This window comes from Somniosus microcephalus, chromosome 1, assembly GCF_052327205.1.
Source record: "Somniosus microcephalus isolate GS21.2 chromosome 1, FLI_Smic_1.0, whole genome shotgun sequence".
Taxonomy (NCBI): domain Eukaryota; kingdom Metazoa; phylum Chordata; class Chondrichthyes; order Squaliformes; family Somniosidae; genus Somniosus; species Somniosus microcephalus.
Window position 1 is genome coordinate 59,454,319 of NC_140987.1, and position 16,555 is coordinate 59,470,873.

Consider the following 16,555-nt stretch of genomic DNA (forward strand, 5'->3'; position numbering starts at 1 on the left):
AACTTAGATGAGAACTGTCACTGTGATACGGGCTATCTAAATTTTTTGACTGTTTTTGTTTTAATTTGTTTGCAATTCGGTTTCCGTCAATATAATCTTTCTAAAATTTGTTTCAATTTGGTAACATTTGATACCGGTATTGTAACTCAAACATGTTATTCATTTTGATTTTGTCACTAATTAATCTAAATATTTTAAAATTTTTGTTTATTTTTGTTATCTAAAAAAGTGTGTCTGGTCGTTCAGTGCATCAATTTGCAAGATATTGAAGGCCACAGAAATATTCAGCAAGCTTTATAAATTAGTCTAAAATTACAAATTATTGCTTAAACTATGATGTGTAGATATACAAAAACTGATACAGAAATCCAGTAATTACAGATTTCAATTTCACATTGTTTAGCAATATGCTGGAATAAACCTCCTACTTTTAGTGGAGATCAGTGCTGGCTTGCTAGTGTCACTTGAGCCAAGATTGTTCACAGCTTTAACAAAGAAAAGAAAGTTCTCAAGTGGCTGCAGCCTGACTGTATGCTCACACCCTCTGATTCCAGCCACGGACCTAAAAAGAAAAAAATACACAAATTAATACTGCAGTTTTACTAACATATTGAACACAAGGCAGACCTGGTGTATTCTTTATGCTACACGATTGTTTTGATGGTGCTCTTGCCATCAGAGGCAACTGTGCAGTATAAAAGGAGGCACATGTGTGATCGCATGACCATGGAAGCTATGGGGCTTAAAATCTTAAAGTCTGTTGTAACTGACTTTCCCATCTCCATTCTTCATAAAAATCAAAGGATCTGCTTTATATAAAATGAGTGTTAACTAAAAACTGACATCTTCACAACAAGAGTCTGACTGACCTGAAAGTTGACTTTTTAATGTCACTTTGTCTGTGGAACTCAAGAATAAAGAATTCAACAGCATCGAGATCTGAAGAAGTCCAGCGGATAGTGGCACTGTCCCAGCACACAGTGCATTCCTCAGCATTAATGACAGGTGCTGACGGAACTATGGGAAACACAAATGGAAATTGGATCAGAAAGTGTCTGCCACTAATTGTAACATAGAGTCATAACGGCACAGAAGGCGGCCATTCAGCCCATCGAGTCCGTGCCAGTTCTCTGTAGAGCAATCCAGTCAGTCCCATTCCCCCGCTCTATCCCCGTAGCCCTGCAAGTTTATTTCCCTCAAGTGCCTATTCAGTCTCCAGTCTTGAAAACATTGAGTGTCTCCGCTTCCATCACTTCCGTCAGCAGCGAGTTCCAGGTCCTCACCACTCACTGCATAAAAAAGTTTTTCCTCACGTCCCCCCTGTATCTCTTGCCCCAAACCTTAAATCTGTGTCCCCTAGTCCTTGTACCATCAACTAGTGGGAACAACCTTTCCCCGTCTAGCCTATCCAAATCCGTCAAAATCTTGTACGCCTCTATCAAATCACCCCTCAACCTCCTTTGCGCTAATGAAAACAAATCCAGCTTTTCCAATCTGTCCTTGTAGCTAAGATCCCCCATCCCCGGAACCATTCGGGTAAATCTTCTCTGCACCCTCTCAAGGGCCTTCACATCCTTCCTAAAGTGTGGTGACCAGAACTGGACGCAGTACTCCAGTTGTGGCCTAACCAGCACTTTATAAAGGTTCAGCATAACTTCTCTACTTTTGTACTCAATACCTCTATTTATGAAGCCCAAGATCCCATAAGCTTTGTTAGCCACTCTCTCAATATGTCCTGCCACCTTCAGGGATTTATGCACATTAACTCCCAGGTCCCTCTGTCCCGGCACACTGTTTAAAACTGTGCCATTAAGTGTATATTGCCTCTCCCTGTTCCTTCTGCCAAAATGCATCACCTCACACTTCTCTGTATTAAATTCCATCTACCACTTGTCTGCCCATTCTGCTAGCCTTTCTATGTCCTGTTGCAGTTGATTGGTATCATCCTCACTGTTTGCCACACCCCCAAGTTTGGTGTCATCGGCAAATTTAGAAATTCTACTCTGTATTCCAATATCCAGATCATTTATATATATCAAAAAAAGCAATGGCCCCAGCACTGACCCTTGGGGAACACCACTGTCTACCATCCTCCATTCTGAAAAGAGCCATTTACCACAACTCACTGTTTTCTGTCCTTAAGCCAATTCCTTATCCAAGCTGCCACTGACCCACCTATTCCATGAGCCTCAATTCTGTCAACCAGCCTTCTATGTGGTATTTTGTCAAATGCCTTCTGAAAATCTATGTAGACAACATCCATTGCATTCCCTTCATCAATCTTCTCTGTTACTTCATCAAAAAATTCAATTAGATTAGTAAAACACTATCTGCCTTTTACAAATCCATGTTGGCTCTCCTTAATTAGCTTAGACCTCTCCAAGTGGCCATTAATTTTTTCCTTGATTATTGTTTCTAAAACTTTACCCACCACTGATGTTAAACTGACTGGCCTGCAGTTACTAGGATTGTCCTTACACCCTTTCTTGAACAATGGTGTCACATTTGCCACTTTCCAATCCTCAGGCACCTCCCCCGCATCTAATAATAATTCAACTTTATTGTCATTGTACAATGCACAAGTACATGAACAACGAAATGTGATCTTGCAAGCTCCCATGAGTCCAGTACAAATAACATTAACCGTAAATAGCACCGTCCTGGGAGAAGCAAAGCCGCTGCGTCTGTGCGCGCCGCCATTCCATTTCCACCATTCCTCCTGCCCGACAATCTTCAGCCCAACGCCTGGGCCTGCTCACCAGCCACCCCTCCCGGGGCTCCTTCCATGACCTTCTCACCAGCCGCCCCTCCTCGGGGCTCCTTCCGTGACCTTCTGCACCTGGTCTTCCCTGATGGTCACCCCTCCAGGTACTAACTAGGCCTGACTCTACTTAGCTTCCAAGCCTTGACCAGTGACCCTGTCCCTAGTCCCAGGAACAAGATTGGAAAATTACAGCAAGCCCTTCCGCTATCTCCTCCCCAAATTCCCTTAGCAACCTGGGATGCAAGCCATCTGGACCAGGCGACATGATGAACAGCAATTTATTAATTCATAAAAGAAAATCCTCACACCTTCAAGATATACAGGCCAGCATGGGACGGGAGCAAGGGTGTCTTGCTGCAGTTGTACAGGGCCTTGGTGAGACCACACCTTGAGTATTGTGTGCAGTTTTGGTCACCTTATCTGAGGAAGGATGTTCTTGCCATGGAGAGAGTGCAGCGAAGATTCACCAGACTGATACCTGGGATGGCAGGAATGATGTATGAGGAGAGATTGGGTTGATTGGGCTTATATTCGCTGGAGTTTAGAAGAATGAGAGGGGCTCTCATTGAAACTTATAAAATTCTAACAGGACTAGACAGACTAGATGCAGGAAGGATGTTCCCGATGGCGGGGGTGTCCAGAACCAGGGGTCACAGTCTAAGGATAAGGGGTAAGCCATTTAGGACAGAGATGAGGAGGAATTTCTTCACCCAGAGAGTGGTGAACCTGTGGAATTCTCTACCACACAAGGCAGTTGAGGCCAATTCATTAAATATATTCAAGAAGGAGTTAGATATATTTCTTAAGGCTAAAGGGATCAAGGGATATGGGGAGAAAGCAGGGACAGGGTACTGAATTTGGATGATCAGCCATGATCTCATTAAATGGCGGAACAGACTCGAGGGGCCGAATGGCCTACTCCTGCTCCTATCTTCTATGTTTCTATGTTTCCACCATTGCCAGCCTGAACAAACCTCCTAGCATTGAGGATGGTCTTGGCCAATTTCAGCTGGTAAATTCACCGCACAATGTGACTCCAAGTCATACAGACCTAGGTGCCAGGTTTGATTTCCAATCTATGCTGAGTCAGGCAGGTACTACCATTGGCCTTGATGGGGTAGATTTTAACTTTCACTGCCGGGGGAGGTGTGGGGTGGGGGGGTGGGGGGGGGGAACTCGACATTATCCACCCCGTCCTCCATTTCCTTTCCATTGATTTCAATGGGCAGTGGCGGTGGTGAAAGCTAGGGGAAAATAAACCAGGGTTCCAGCACCTTACCATTCTCTAGTGACCCTTGCTGGAATGCATGCATGCAGCGTGTAAGCGGAGGTCAGGATTGGACTCAACTGTGACGTTCCTCACAGTCAAGCTGCCGACCGACATTCACACATGAAGAATGGCCACTTGGATGTAATGCCTGTGGGTGACCAGCACAAGCCAGTCATACCCCAGCGCGATCAATACCTTCAAACGTAAAACTGGAGGGCTAGAAAAGATAAAGCAAGCAACAACAGCCCTTTCTGTGATCAATGCTGCTTGAAGCTTTTAAAAATTCGGCTCACATATAACAGGGACAATGATGTTTGTGTGAATTTCTAATGAGTGAGTATTATATGGACAATGCACAGGGCTGGTTGTGGATGAGGGATAAACGTTCATGGCCCAAGGATGGCCATCACAGGTGGAACCAGATTAGAAATTCTGCTGTTGAAACACATTACGAGAGAGAGTATTCTTCCATGTGATGAATGGCACAAAACTGATCTTGGCCTGCTACACGTCTCCTCTTGCAGAGAGTAACACTAATGAGAGGCATAAAGGGATCCCCCGCCTGATTCATCGCTCTCACTTGAAAGTGTGTGGGTGTGTTGGAGAAGGTGAATAATAAATGAAAAACAACTGAAATGAAAAATGGCATTGCTCAATGGCTGTGAACCTTCCAGAGCATGTATGTAACAGTCGCCAATCCTTTAAGCATGAATGTTAAACATCTAACCGTAACCTGGCAAAACGGTATATTTATAAACAATATATTTAAATTAAATAAAGTCCCCCAAGGATCTCTCCATGTGCACACCACCCCCCCACCTTCTTTTACATGCTGCCGCTTGGCAAAATCATCTGCATACATGGCTTTGCGGAACACCTCCGTTCAGTCCGTAAGGATGACCCCGAGCTTCCGGTCGCCTGTCATTTTAATTCACCGCCCCATTCCCACTCAGACCTCACCGTACTCGGGCTTTTGCATTGTTCCACAGAAGCTCAGTGTAAGCTCGAGGAACAGCACCTCATCTTCCGATTAGGCACTTTACAGCCTTCCGGACTCAATATCGAGTTCAACAATTTCAGATCATAACCTTGGCCCCCATTACATTTTTACTTATATTTTTTATCCACACCTTTGTTTTGCCCCCCCCTTTTTTTTTCTCTCCCACATGGCAGCTGTCTCCCATTCTGCCAGCGCATTTCACACCTAATCTAGAGCCATCTTTTGTCTCCACTAGTCCTATCACCATCTCGTCTTGTTTTGAATACCTCTTAATGTCTCTTCACTTCTCTTTTGTTCTCTCCCAGCCTCCAAACTGGCCTTTTAATTTGTTTCATTTCCTGTGCTTTTTCAGTCTTGACAAAGGGTTTTGACCTGAAACGTTGGCTCTATTTCTCTCTCCACGGATGTTGCCTGGCCTGCTGAGTTTTTCCAGCATTTTCTGTTAATCCGCATACATGGGGTCAGCTTCCACATGTACGCTGACAATGCCCACCTCCACCGCCCCTCAATACATCCACTGCTTCTTTTTGGGAGAATTATTTTTTTAATCCATCTGTAGTAAGTTGCAAGGAGCTAGGAGCTGAAGGTGGCAGTAGCATCCACATTGTCTTTCAGTCTTGGCTTTTGGGTGGCTGAGTTACTGCAGCTGCTTCAATAGTACCAAGGGCAAGTTCATTGATTGGGAGAGGGATGTAGTACTGAATCTTGATTCAGCAAGACTCAAAAAATTATTTAATTATATTGTGGCAGAGCCACTAAGGGACTCCGATCAATTGTATATAATTCCCTTTAACAATATGTTAGCTGCAGCCTGAGTCTGTATCTTTGTATATACTGTTTGCATGTACAGAGCGCGGTCCCTTTAGGAGCACGGGCAAACGCGATGACGTCACGCCGTTCATCACGTGATCCCCCACTGGCAGGAATAACGTGATGATGTCATGACGCCAGCCACGGGACCGCCCAAGCAGTCCTCGTGGAGCCTCCGAACTGACTAGACCCGTATTCGTAGTTCTCGTGCATTTGTTTGTTAAACTCTTAGTTTTTACATTAAACATCTTTTGATTGATCGCCTGAGTCGACCTCAGTCTTTTGATAGGAATTAGACATTCCTACAATATATGGGCTTCTCAATAGTTGTGTCACATGGATCTAGTTCACCGCTCCAAAAGGTTGCCCTAGAATATCAATGTGCAGTACCATAGGGTGATTGTATGCGAGACTGCACACACAACCCCCCTTATGGATTGAATTACCAAACTCAGTTGTATCACAAGACGAAAGTATTAAGTAGAGACCAGGAAAGATTATTAGGAGAGTAACTTTAAGCCAATCTCACACAAATAACTAGTTTCAAAGTTGCATGCCAGGGGCCTGATGTGCCAAATAACTGCCTGAATCCATGAGGTTACAACTTAAAACTAAAGGCTTTTATTAAGTAAGAATCTTGGCATCAAGTTAACACAGGGCAACCATCATTCATCACCGACCCAGCCCTTATGAGTAAAACCCAGCTCTTATAAATAAGACTCACACCAATCAGGAGGATCCATAAAGGCGGAGCTAGGGAGGAACATTAGTGGTTACACCTGTAAAACATTTACAGACATTAACAAGTACAACAACAGACAATCCAGAACACAGAGTTATTTCATCACAGGGCCTGGGAGCAGGCTGGCCAACTTCCCTCTCCATTCTAAACAGTCCTGGTATAGGGAAGTCAAGAAAGTAGACTAGATTGAAAATAAAGAACTAACTTTTGAAATTTTGAAAATTTAGCGCCAGGCGCTAAGGATTCTGAACGTCTACAACATTTGGTGTTAGAGCCCCAGGAAGGAAGTGGGGTGCTAAATCAAGCGCTAATGACCTCAGTGGGATGCTACAGGGGTGCTACCAGTAGAACGCTAATGAATTTCAGGTGCAATGCATTCAGCAATGATCCTTCACACTGGTTCCTTCCAGCTCCTAAAGGGGAGGTTTCATCATTGTGCAGATGCTCATTTTCATCATTGCTGGCTTTGAGGCGTCCTGCGAGCAAGTGAAGCCCCTGATGGCTGTGGCTGTTCCCACTCCCAGGGAGAGAGCTCGTCAGTTCACAGACGTGGCATTGGCGGCTGGAGTGGAGTGAAGGAGGGCAGTGCTGTTCCCAGCCACTGGAAGGAGGCCATCGCCTCAGGTGTTCAGGGCAATGTGGAGGAAAGTCGGCCAGTAGTGTGGTCGTACGCAACCTGACACAGTGCCATAAGAAATTCAACGACCTCACTCGGGTGGTCAAGGTGAGTACATGCTTCAACAGGTCCTACATACCAGCATCTGACCCTCAGTTTGTACACACTGTGCAAAGAACCACACCACCACCATTCACCCACCAAACATCTTCATCTACTCAAACTTACATCCACATCTCATGCCTTGCCTACAATCACAGCTATTCAATGACAGCAGGCATATCTCCCAAACACATTGCTGGACTCTGACTCACACATATTTGTTTCTCTTGCAGGCCAAGATGGCCCACAATAGGAGGGAGCAGCAGAGAACAGACAGGGGTGATGTGCAGCTCCAGCAGCTTTCAGACCTGGAGGAGCGAGTGCTGCGACTCATTGGGCAGCAGGTGGTGGGCACTGTGGCCGTTGGCGACGTCGACCCCGTTGGGGGCAAAAACGATATCTTCAGCCCCTCTCCTTCTCTCATCCCTCACGCCCCAAACCTTTCTCACTTTCCACCTCCTGAGAATGTCTGCATTCCTTGCTCCCTTCCTGCCCCCCACCCTCACCTTAAAGCGAGTCTTGTGCCTTTATGCTTTCAGATAATCAACAACCAGATGACCAGCCTGTCCCTGAGCCCCCCACTGAGAGTGAGGAAGGAGAAGAGGAGGAGAAGGAAAGCACTGCGTCACTGCATCTCTCACCCGCAGGCGCCACCTCAGATACTGGCACTACGCGATCTTTAGAGGCAGGTTTAGTAGAGGGGTCTGCACTGGGTGATGCACCTAGGACAAGCGGGCTGCAGCAAGGCCAGGGGGAAAGAATAGCTCGGGGGCCAGCTCCCCGGAATGCAAGTTCGCGCGCGAGTTCTGCTGCACAGGACTCAGATGAGGACCTCGGAGAGGAGGCATTCACAAGAAGGTTGATGGGCATGCACTCGGAGATGATAGGTGCAATGGCAAGGGTGCCCCAGAGCCTCTCGGCAATGGTAAGGAGCGTGGAGGAGTCTGCCTCCAACACTGCACAGAGCTCTGCACACACCATGGAGCCCATCATTTCCACTGTGCAGAGGATAGTGGACTCCCAGAGACACACCGTGCAGATCCAGACCTCATGACGCGTGTCATGGGCGATGTGGCAGCTTCCATTGCAACACAGGTGGAAGCAACGCAACGTCTTAGTGCTGTAATGCAGACAATGGTTGGTTGCATCAAATGTCAGACTGCTCTCATGCAGTCTCAGCTTGATGCGACGCAAGCTCTGACTGCTGCCATCGTCGCTGGGTCCACCACAGTCCACCGGGGATCTCATGGTGTCGCAGCAGGCCAGCAATCTGTGCTCCAGCAGATTGGTAGGGATGCTGAGGTGCTTCCCCGGGGGAGTGGCAGTGGGTCAGTGGAGTAGGAACCTGCTGTCCTCTCTCAGGATGACAGCTTTCCTGATCCCACCACTGCCACTCCGCCATTGCCTGTCATCCAGCCAGCCCAGACTGCTGCCGCCCAGCCTGAGGTGGTGCAGTGTACAGCCAGGCCTTCCAGGCCCAGAGCTGGTCGAGGGTGTCCTGCAAGGCCATCTGCAGTCTCTGGCACTGACACTCAGCAGCCTTCCACCAGCCCTGCTGCAGACACTGGGGAAACACTACGTAGGAGCAGCAGATTAGGAAAAGGCACCGTCAAGAGGGGAAGTAAGGGTTTGCACAAGAGTGATTAGTTAATTTTGTTGTTGTATATATGTGGTTACTGATTTTGGATACATTTATTATTGCAATGGTGCAGAAATGGTGATGTGTCTCATTTCAACTTTGGGGTGTGGCATGGAATGAGAAATTGAAGGATTGATGGAGACAGGCTGAGCAACCAGAAAGTGGCCTGGAAATCATTGGAACCGAAGTCTGATGAGGCAGTCATGGACCACCCTTACACAAGGCCATGGAGTGGCTGGTTCCTCCGTCATTGCAGTTCGTGCTCCTGTTCATCCTCCTCCTTGTCTTCCTCTTCCTCCTCCTGAGGTGGTCCCGCTATGCCTGGTGGTAATGGCCGCACCCTCATGATGGCCAAGCTGTGCGGCATGTAGCAGACGACGACGAAAAGGGACACCCGCTCAGCCGAGTACTGGAGAGCTCCTCCCGAACGGTCAAGGCAACGGAACCGTTGCTTGAGCACTCCGATGGTCTGCTCAATGATGTTCCTGGTGGCAGCATGTCTCTCATTATATGAGTGCTGGGCAGGAGTGTTGGGGTTGCGGAGGAGAGTCATGAGCCAGATGGGGCGCGGATAGCTCTTGTCTCCCAGCAGCCAGCCGTGAGTTTGATGTGGTGGATGGAATAGATCTGGCACACCGGTCTGCTGCAGGATGAAGGCATCGGGGCTGCTGCCAGGATAGCAGCCAATGGCAGTCAAGATTCGCCATGTGTGGTCGCACATCAACTGCACATTAAGTGAGTGGTAGCCTTTGCGGTTACGGAATACCTCAGGATTGTTACGAGGCGCCCGCAAAGCGACGTGGGTGCAGTCAATGGCGTCCTGCACCATGGGGAAGCCTGCTATCCTGGAAAAGCCATAAGCACAATCACACTGCTTCTCTCTGGTCATGGGGAAGGAAATGTAGCCCCTTCTCCTTCTGTACAGAGCATCTGTGACCTGGTGAATGGAGCAATGGACGGCAAACTGGGAGATGTTTGAGATGGTGCCTGTCGCACACTAGAATGATCTGGCGTAGAAATTGAGGGCGACGGTGACCTTGACTGCCACTGAGAGAACTGTGGTGGTCCTGATCTGAGGCTCGTGTTCTGGCTGCAAGAGGTGGCAGAGCTCTGTGACCACGTCCTCACTGAAGCGGACCCTTCTAACACACTGGTCCTCAGTGAAATTCATGTAGGAGAACTACTGCTGGAATACCCTGGGTGGGTAAGGCCTCCTGTTGAGAGCCCTGTTGGCTCTCCTACCTCTGGCCACATTTTACACTCTTTCTTTCTGCCTCAGTTGCCTTTGACGTTGTTGCTGGAGGGCGAGGTCCAGTGCAGCCCCCATGAAGGAAACAAATATTGCACTTTCAAATCTCCTCTCAATGAAACTCAATAATCTTTATGTGCCAGAACACACGTTAAAATGCAAAACACTCAAATTGGTCAAAAGGCCTCTTTGCCTATACTGAAACTAACAATGCAGCGTTGTTGGCCAACAAACACTACATCAGATGTGGACGCCTTTAAATAGCGCTCCTCCAGGGGACATCCGACTGAAAGCTGCCTCCTCTACCTGTCGTTGTTAACGGCAGGCACACAAGCAGGGAGCGAGAGGGAATTTTTCATCTGGAGCGCTGCGCATGGCAATGACGTCATGATTTCCGGACGCAGGAGATCGGGGCGCAACATCTTACCGCCACTGCAAAACTCCCGCCAAATTTAGCGGGAGGCGTTGATATCGCAAACCCATTTGCGCCCCATTAGCACCCCCTGGAGGTGCTAACGGGAGGCGCAAAGGAGCTCAATCACTCACCCATGATGTCTCAATTTAAAAAAATATATATTTTGCTAATGTTTTTCTCTGCTAGTTTTCTTTTCTCACCTGCTTTCCTGAAGACACAGATGCCTTGGGTGTGTTATAGTCTATGGCCCTTTGGTACAGTGTCCAAGTTTCTATTATTACTGTGTGAACCTCGGTAGTGTCAGCTTCTTATTCAATCACAGAGGTGGGAGTTGGAAGAGAGAGAGAAAGGTTATCACACTTGAACCCGATCTGTTCTCATCCGATGTCCACACACACAGTAAAGGTCACTGAATAGTGATTCGGACTGGAAACTCTGGCCAATATAACCCTCTTTAACCCAAAGGCACTGATGCCAATTCTTGTGCCGCTACCACTGCACTGACTGTGGTTAAACTACTCATCGGATAAGCTTGCTGAACCATGGAGGAGGGAGGTGAAGTCTTGGAAGCCACTTATACAGAATTTCTGGAAATATATCATATTATCACTTTAATGATACTATGTGGTAGATGTTCCTTTTACTACCTCATTACTCGGATGCACTTACCAGTCCGAACTGTCACTTTCTCACTGGGTAAACTGCACCCTGCAAAGTTCACTGCCATCGCCCAGACCAGATAACACCTGTTTGGTTCCAGATTGTCCAACGTGCAGTAACTTTCTTTCACTGCCATCTTGTATTCATCAGCTATACTTCCTTTAAAAAAAAGGACCATCCATTAGGTTCAGGTGTTCAGGAACGTGGCTCCATATTTAATACCGTATTCACTCAATCATTTCCCAGTTACTCCATTTCTGCAGTCATTTATATTTATCCAATTCTGCTACTCAAGTTTGCACTGGACTCAGTCTATGAAGTTCAAAAGAAAAGTGGCATTCAACTTTCAGAGATGAATTCACCATCAGCACCACTTTATATTCAGACCTTATTTATATAACAACATTTCTTCTGGAGGAAACACAAATATAAATTAGGCAACGAATTTGTCTCCAGAGGACTATCACCTTGGGACTGGCTTCATTTCCTGACTAATTTAAACGTAATCAATGCCGTGGGATTGGTTTAAATTTCAGTGGTGGGATATTAACAAAGCCAGGAAATCCCATGAACTCTTTTTCAGGATATATATATATATAAAAAAGTGTTTGTTCTGTTCAAAATCAAAGTGTCAGCTCAACAATCTCAGAGAAGGAATTGGTCAGTTTGAAAATCCAAGAAATAATTTAATTAATTAAGCTCCCACAGTGGTAAGAAATTCAAAGGAAAAGAAACATCAGTATTTTAAAAAGTTATTTACAAACAGCTTTTAGAGTTGCATTTTTTATCTTAATGACACCAGGGGTCAAATGGGAGCAGTTCCTCTCAGTGCTATTTCTAGCAGAACCATAAACACAATCTATTGGTACACTTTTGTGATTTAGCTAGAAATAGCAAACATAGGACATCTTTCCACTGTGTTTATCATATTACGTACACATAATGGCTACAGGAAATCTTCTTCCACATTCAGAGTCTTTTATTTGTGAGGCTATGATTAGGTGAAATGGATAATTACTCGAACTAACTTACATGACTTTACTGAACTGATAAAGTTTGATTTATTTATCAAATATAGGAAAGCAGTATTAATATGATATATTGCATCATATATTAGAGGATACGGTAGCACAGTGGTTATGTTACTGGACTAGTAATCCAGAGGCCTGGACTAATGATCCGGAGACGCGAGTTCATAATTCCACCATGTGTAAGCTGTGGCTCAGTGGGTAGCACCCTTGCCTCTGAGTCAGAAGGTTATGGGTTCAAGTCCCTCTCCAGGGACTTGAGCACATAAAGCTAGGCTGACACTGCAGTGCAGTGCTGAGGGAGTGCTGCACTGTCGGAGGTGCTGTCCTTCGGATGAGACGTTAAACCGAGGCCCCGTCTGCGCTCTCAGGTGGTTGTAAAAGATCCCATGGCACTATTTCGAAGAAGAGTAGGGGAGTTATCCTTGGTGTCCTGGCCAATACTTCACCCTCAACCAACATAACCAAAACAGATTATCTGGTCATTATCACATTGCTGTTAGTGGGACCTTGCTGTGTGCAAACTGGCTGCTGCGCTTCTCACATTACAACAGTGACTCCACTTCAAAAGTACTTCATGGCTGTAAAGCGCTTTGAGATGTCTGGTGGTTGTGAAAGGCGCTATATAAATGCAAGACTTTCTTTACTTTTCTTTCACAGCAGCTGGGGAATTTAAATTCAGTTAATTAAATATCTCTGGAATAAAAAACTAACCGGATTGTCGTAAAAACCCATCTGATTCACTAATGTCCTTTTTAGGGAAGAAAATCTGCTGTCCTTACCTGGTCTGGCCTATATGTGATTCCACACCCACAGCAATGTGGTTGACTGCCCTGTGAATGGCCTAGCAAGTCACTCAGTTGTGCCAAACCACGACGAAGAAATATCACTACACGGACTGCGGCGGTTCAAGAAGGGGGCTCACCACCACCTTCTTAAAGGCAATTAGGGTTGGGCAATAAATGCTGGCCTTGCCAGCCATGCCCACATCCCATGAATGAATTTTTTGTTAAACTACAATTATTTAACAGTTACTGTTTACCATAATTTTGCATAATTTTCACTAACGCAAAGCATAATCAAAAATGGAGACTGTTCGATGTTAAAACCCTACCACTTTGCTCTCTGTTTCCCTCGGACTCATCCATACAGTACACCTGGAAATAATCAATGACATCTTCCTCCCCGACTGTCCAATAGACCGTTATTGTTGTGCTTGTTGCAGTGTTTGGCTCCTGAGGAACAATGGTTGGAGACTGAGGAACTGAAAGAAAATAACAAAAATATGCTGTGAAAAAAATTCAATCATTTCACATGATCCAAAAGCTATCACTTTCTTAAATGTTATTGACATTAATGGGTTAAAAATACTTCCCTTTCACTTGCACTCCAGAATGGAAGGTGTGAACTGCAATGATGTAAATGCATGATGAACAACAGTCTATAAAAAGTAACTGCAACATAGAGGCACTCAAGCAGGATGAAAAGGATGAAACATTGACAAATAACCCCCATCAAAACTCTCATCTTCTGAGTTGCACTTTTCTCTATTTCAATTCTCAATGCAACAGGTTAATGTCCTTGGTGTGCACTTTGCTGAGGGGGAGGGTGTGGAGGAGGCCGAAAATGACTGAAGATCCCGGCAAGGCTCCTCCTGGCCCACCAGGAGGAGTGTTGAAAAAGCCACTCATCTTGGTGAGCCACTCACCAGGTTGCCCGATCTGGATATCTTAACCCCCTCCATCCCCCCCACTCCGACCCTCTCCCGCCCATCGGAGGCGGGGGGTGGGGGAGGGGATTAAAAACAAGGCCATAGTCTGCCACAAATGACTCTCCAGTCCTTCAGAAAGTAGCAGAGACATTTTCCAAGTGGGGTTAAAGCCCGACTGGAAGTAGGATGAGCACCACTTGCCTGAAGTCATGGTCGTTGGCCCTGCCAAAATTCCAGACTCAGCGTCATTAGAATATTTTGTGCATGCTCCAGACATTGGAAGTGCCTCTAGTTGGGCATTCACCCATGGGGTGGGGTTGGGTGAATAGTATGCTGCTGCAGGGTTTAAAGGGCAGCAGCAGCTTAAAAGGACCCAAAAGTAAGTCAAACGGAGGAACTTAAATCGATTTACTACAAGTTAAAAAAAGGTAATGGAGAAAATAATGGGATCTGATGGGGTCCACCCCAGCGTATTAAAAGAAATAGGTGAGGAAACTCCAAAGGCATTAGTCAGAATTTTCAAAAGCTCTCTTGATTCAGGAATTGAGCCTTTCGATTGGAAAATTGGAAATGTCACTCCATTATTTAAAAGAGAGAGATGGAGAAAGCAGGTAACTACAAACCAATCAATTGTGGGAAGGCTACTAGAATCTATCATCAAAGACACGGGCCTGAATTTTAAGATTTTGACTCGCCGGGAGCGGGGGAGGTGGTGGGGGGCTTGGTAGAGCGCGATTTCCCCGCATGCTGTAGAGTTTTAATTCCACAGCGTGCGTGTGATGTCATGGACAGGTTCCACGCCCGGAAGTCAGCCTGATTGACAGGCTGGCTTCCAGTCGGGTGGGGGGAACACTGAAGGAGAGGCTGCAACCACAAGTAGGTACGAGCCCTGACCCCGGCAGGGAGGGGGGGGGCGGAGGGGGTGGCAGTCCGAGGTTAAATCCAAGGCTTCCAGCCTTATAATATTTAAAGTGCCAACCCACGTCCTGGGAGCGGATTGGCTGCCTGTCCCCCGTCCTGCCTCCGTTAAAACCTGAAGTGGGCGGGTTAGAGGCAGGTTGGGGTCAGGATTCAGTATTTTTTAACACTTTAACCTCCCACCCCACCCCACCTATTTTTGGGGTTAAAATCACCCCCCCAGTGACTAAGTACTTGGACAAGTATCAGTTGATCAAAGAGAGCATGGATTTGTGGAGGATAGGTTATGTCTGACTAATCTAGTTAAATTTTTTGAGGAAGTCACTAGCATGGTGGATAGGGGAGTTGTCTACATGGACTTCCAGAAGGCATTTAATAAGGTTCTGCACAAGAGATTATTAGCAAAAATGAGAGCATACAGAAAATGGAGATAATCTTGTGACATGGGTCGGCAGTTGGTTGGGAGATAGGAGAGAGAGAGTTGGGATAAAGGGCTCGTTCTCTAATCTGCAGGATGTGAAAAGTGGTGTTCCCCAGGGATCAGTACTGAGGTCTCAGCATTTCATTATATATGCTAACAGCTTGGATAATGCAATAGAGAGTTGTATATCCAAGTTTCCGGAAGACATCAAGTTAGGAGGCACTGTAAAGTTGTGTGGATGCGAGCTGGAAGTTACAAAGGGACAGGCAGACTAAGTGAGTGGGCAAAACTATGGCAGATGGAGTTCAATGTGGGGAAGTGTGAGGTCATCCACTTTGAATCTGAGAAAGACAAATCAGAATATTTTCATAACAACAACAAAAACAACAACTTGTATTTATATAGCGCCTTTAACATACATATCAACATATGAATTAGGAGCAGGAGTAGGCTACTCGGCCCCTCGAGCCTGCTCCACCATTCAATAAGATAATGGTTGATCTAATTACTCCACGTTCCCGCCTACCCCCGATAACCTTTCACCCTCTTACTTATCAAGAATCTATCTACCTCTGCCTTAAAAATATTCAAAGATTTTGCTTCTACCGCTCTTTGAGGAAGAGAATTCCAAAGACTCACGACCCTCTGGGAAAAAATTTCTCCTCATCTCTGTCTTAAATGGGCGACCCCTTATTTTTAAACAGTGACCCCTAGTTCTAGTTTCTCCCACAAGAGGAAACATCCTCTCCACATCCACCCTGTCCAGACCCCTCAGGATCTTATATGTTTCAATCAAGTCATCTCTTACTCTTCTAAACTCCAGTGGATACAAGCCTAGCCTGTCCAACCTTTCCTCAGAAGACAACCCGCCCATTCCAGGTATTAGTCTAGTAAACCTTCTCTGAACTGCTTCCAATGCATTTACATCCTTCCTTAAATAAGGAGACCAATACTGTACACAGTACTCCAGATGTGGTCTCACCAATGCCCTGTATAACTGAAGCATAACCTCCCTACTTTTGTATTCAATTCCCCTCACAATAAACGATAACATTCTATTACCTTTCCTAATTACTTGCTGTACCTGCATACTAACCTTCTGTGATTCATGCACTAGGATACCCAGATCCCTCTGCATCTCAGAGCTCTGCAACCTCACACCATTTAGATAATATGTTTCTTTTCTATTCTTCCTGCCAAAATTGACAAG

At 45.9% G+C, this 16,555-nt stretch overlaps 1 protein-coding gene across 3 annotated transcripts in view; it reads right to left on the reverse strand.

Annotated features, from left to right (window-relative positions):
* Nucleotides 1-16,555, reverse strand: part of cmya5 (cardiomyopathy associated 5) — a 98,143-nt gene that overhangs the window by 11,451 nt on the left and 70,137 nt on the right. For 2 of the 3 annotated variants that reach the window (XM_085982107.1, XM_085982125.1), the window contains exons 7-10: nt 13,410-13,559; nt 11,277-11,426; nt 870-1,017; nt 429-562 (exon numbers count right to left, since the gene is read on the reverse strand). In XM_085982107.1, coding sequence (XP_085838233.1) covers nt 429-562; nt 870-1,017; nt 11,277-11,426; nt 13,410-13,559 — 582 coding nt within the window. The remainder of the gene's footprint in view (nt 1-428; nt 563-869; nt 1,018-11,276; nt 11,427-13,409; nt 13,560-16,555) is intronic. The other variant, XM_085982116.1, reaches the window with a different exon arrangement.